This window comes from Perkinsus marinus (genome assembly GCF_000006405.1).
Source record: "Perkinsus marinus ATCC 50983 genomic scaffold scf_1104296959310, whole genome shotgun sequence".
NCBI lineage: Eukaryota > Perkinsozoa > Perkinsida > Perkinsidae > Perkinsus > Perkinsus marinus.
In genome coordinates this window covers 3458-5755 of record NW_003206460.1, presented here as the reverse complement: position 1 = coordinate 5755, position 2298 = coordinate 3458, and the positions used below count along the sequence as shown (strand labels likewise).

At 48.0% G+C, this 2298-nt stretch overlaps 2 protein-coding genes across 2 annotated transcripts in view; both read right to left on the bottom strand.

The window, feature by feature from the left end:
* Positions 1-223: 223 nt before the first annotated feature.
* Pmar_PMAR020132 (hypothetical protein) lies at positions 224-448 on the bottom strand (the record flags this gene model as incomplete). The annotated part of the gene is made up of 2 exons (XM_002773123.1): positions 224-346; positions 395-448. Coding segments are annotated over 2 exons (177 nt in total), but the record flags the coding sequence as incomplete, so codon positions are not given.
* Positions 449-1520: 1072 nt separating this feature from the next.
* Pmar_PMAR020131 (hypothetical protein) overlaps positions 1521-2298 on the bottom strand; it is a gene marked incomplete at both ends in the record, with an annotated part of 1437 nt that continues 659 nt past the window's right edge. Inside the window, one exon of the mRNA XM_002773122.1 lies at positions 1521-1620. Coding sequence (XP_002773168.1) covers positions 1521-1620 — 100 coding nt within the window. The remainder of the gene's footprint in view (positions 1621-2298) is intronic.

Below are 2298 nucleotides of genomic sequence, written 5' to 3'. Positions count from 1 at the left end.
ACGGACAAATCATCCCATATTACGTAAAACACATACCACGTGTTTGACGCGCTATTCACTGCTCACATGCGTTTTTCGCCAAGTGGACTGCGAAATGTGTTCTTCACTAGTAATTTCTATATCACGGGTGAAAATCCAGTTCCATATTGCTGATAGTAAATATACTATGAAGTAGATGAATGATACTACGCATAATCGACGAGTACCCTTCACAGGAGCCCACCTGATCCACATCGTCCGTGCTCTGTCTTTGGAAAGTCATGAGCCTCTCCTTGAAGTAGACGAGGATTTCCATCTTCTCCTGTGTCGTATTAATGACCACCGGCTCAGACACGTCGTAAGGAGCCTACGACCAACAACACATGCAAGTGGAACCGACGACCAGGACTCCTACCAGAAGCTCTTCTTCGCTGGTCGAGGTAGTGATGGTCGACGTACTACTAGGCATAATGGTAAGAGATAATAACAAACAACTACTCTCAAGGCGACCACGTGTGATCTATCGAGCCCCTCGTAACACGATAACCGGTTGGTGTTGGAAACCTAGTGTCGTGTGAAAGCATGAGCTTCGAGTGACAGCCTCTCGCGATCGTCCTGCACTTGATCAGCTCGGGAGGACATATCACACGATGAGATAACCAAACCACAGGAGACAGACGAGCTAGCACAAAGGTTCGATCCGAGCTATCGACAACTCCCTCTCGGTTGTCCTGTCGGTAAGCAATGACCGTTCTCACCAACACTGCTCACCATCATGCCCGACCGCAAGTGCCGTCGATTCAAAAAGATCTGACCCAGGTCGGAATAGTCACATCAGCGATAGGTCTGATGATGACATTCATTGTAACAGTAGATTGAGAGAGCTCACTTGTATCAGTCTTGGCAGACGGACCACTCTCCGAGCCACTCAGCCATCAGTTGGATCACCCATGGTAGAGCCTCGAGTAACCAAGGTCTAAGTTGAGATCAATGGTCTCGAGCAGTGCCGCACACAGGGGTGGGCGAATTGGGCAATCGCCCTGGGGTCCAGGTTCACTGGCCTCCCGAAAGAGCCCATGGTCCCTTAGTGGCGACGTGATTACTCATTGAGTAGAGGCCCGGGCCTCTGGTTTACCCAGGGCCCAGAATAACCGAAAATCCAAACAACGGCACTGGCCTCGAGATTCGAACGCGACCTATCCTTCAACCCGCTCAGATGCTTATCTCGATGATGCCCTTCCTTTCCATGAGGGGCATCGAAAACCTCCACGATGAGTACCAAGACGTATGGCCACCGCTAGGTCGAGAGGCTGCTCATCTTTGACGGCCTCAGCCATTGGGCTCCATACGCGACTGAGACCATGAATAGGTCCCTGGTTCGATTCCCATGATACACATTTTCACCTGACGAACGACGAGATAGTCATTCACCAAAAGTGTCGGTCAATACCTGGTAATAAACTCTACTCATCGGGCGAGCCAACTCGGAACATGAGACCAGCTGGACCTCGAACATCACTGAATCACAGGCTAGAGAGTCCCTAGTAGGGACGACCCAAGGAAGCGACGATCGGATAGAAGTCCTTGGTGTCGTCGTTCTCGATTGCCTCCAAGTAGATGAAGCCACGACCAGCCAGAAAGCTGAGAATAGCGTCATTATTGACAATGTCAATTTGACATCCTCCATGAACGATGCATCATCGAGAGGCGGAGTTAAATCATGAGTGAGCAAATAGACCAGGGGCGGTATGCGGATACTGATTCGAGAATCACAGGCACTGATTCAACTCACTATCTGATTTCCGATTTTGATTCAACTCACACCATGATTCACAAGTGTTGATTCAGATTCCGTATTCATGAGTAAGATTCATGATTCGTGAGTATGATTACTGATTCCAGATTCAGATTCAGGATTCGCGAGTACGATTCCTGATACAACCCTGCCCTTAACCAGTTAAGCTATGGGATCACACGATACATAACGGTGGATGGAGGTTTAGCGCACGTAGTACATGCAACCACACGGTGTGAATTACGCATTCCTTAATTCAATCAATTATTCATAAAAACAATAAATGCCCTTCATCGATCCTCTTGAGGTATTGTCGGATTCCGAGTGAACATATTGAAAAGTTTGAAGTACGGATGTGTACACGTGCGACAAAAGATCTTCTTTCACAATTTTGTCATTGTTATAGCGGAACGGGAAATGCTCATGAATTTGGGGCGAATTTACCAGGTTCTACCCTCTCAAAGTGACATTTTCCCTCCTCCCTTGAAATGTCACTTTCGGATGTGGGGCGTAGCGACTATATT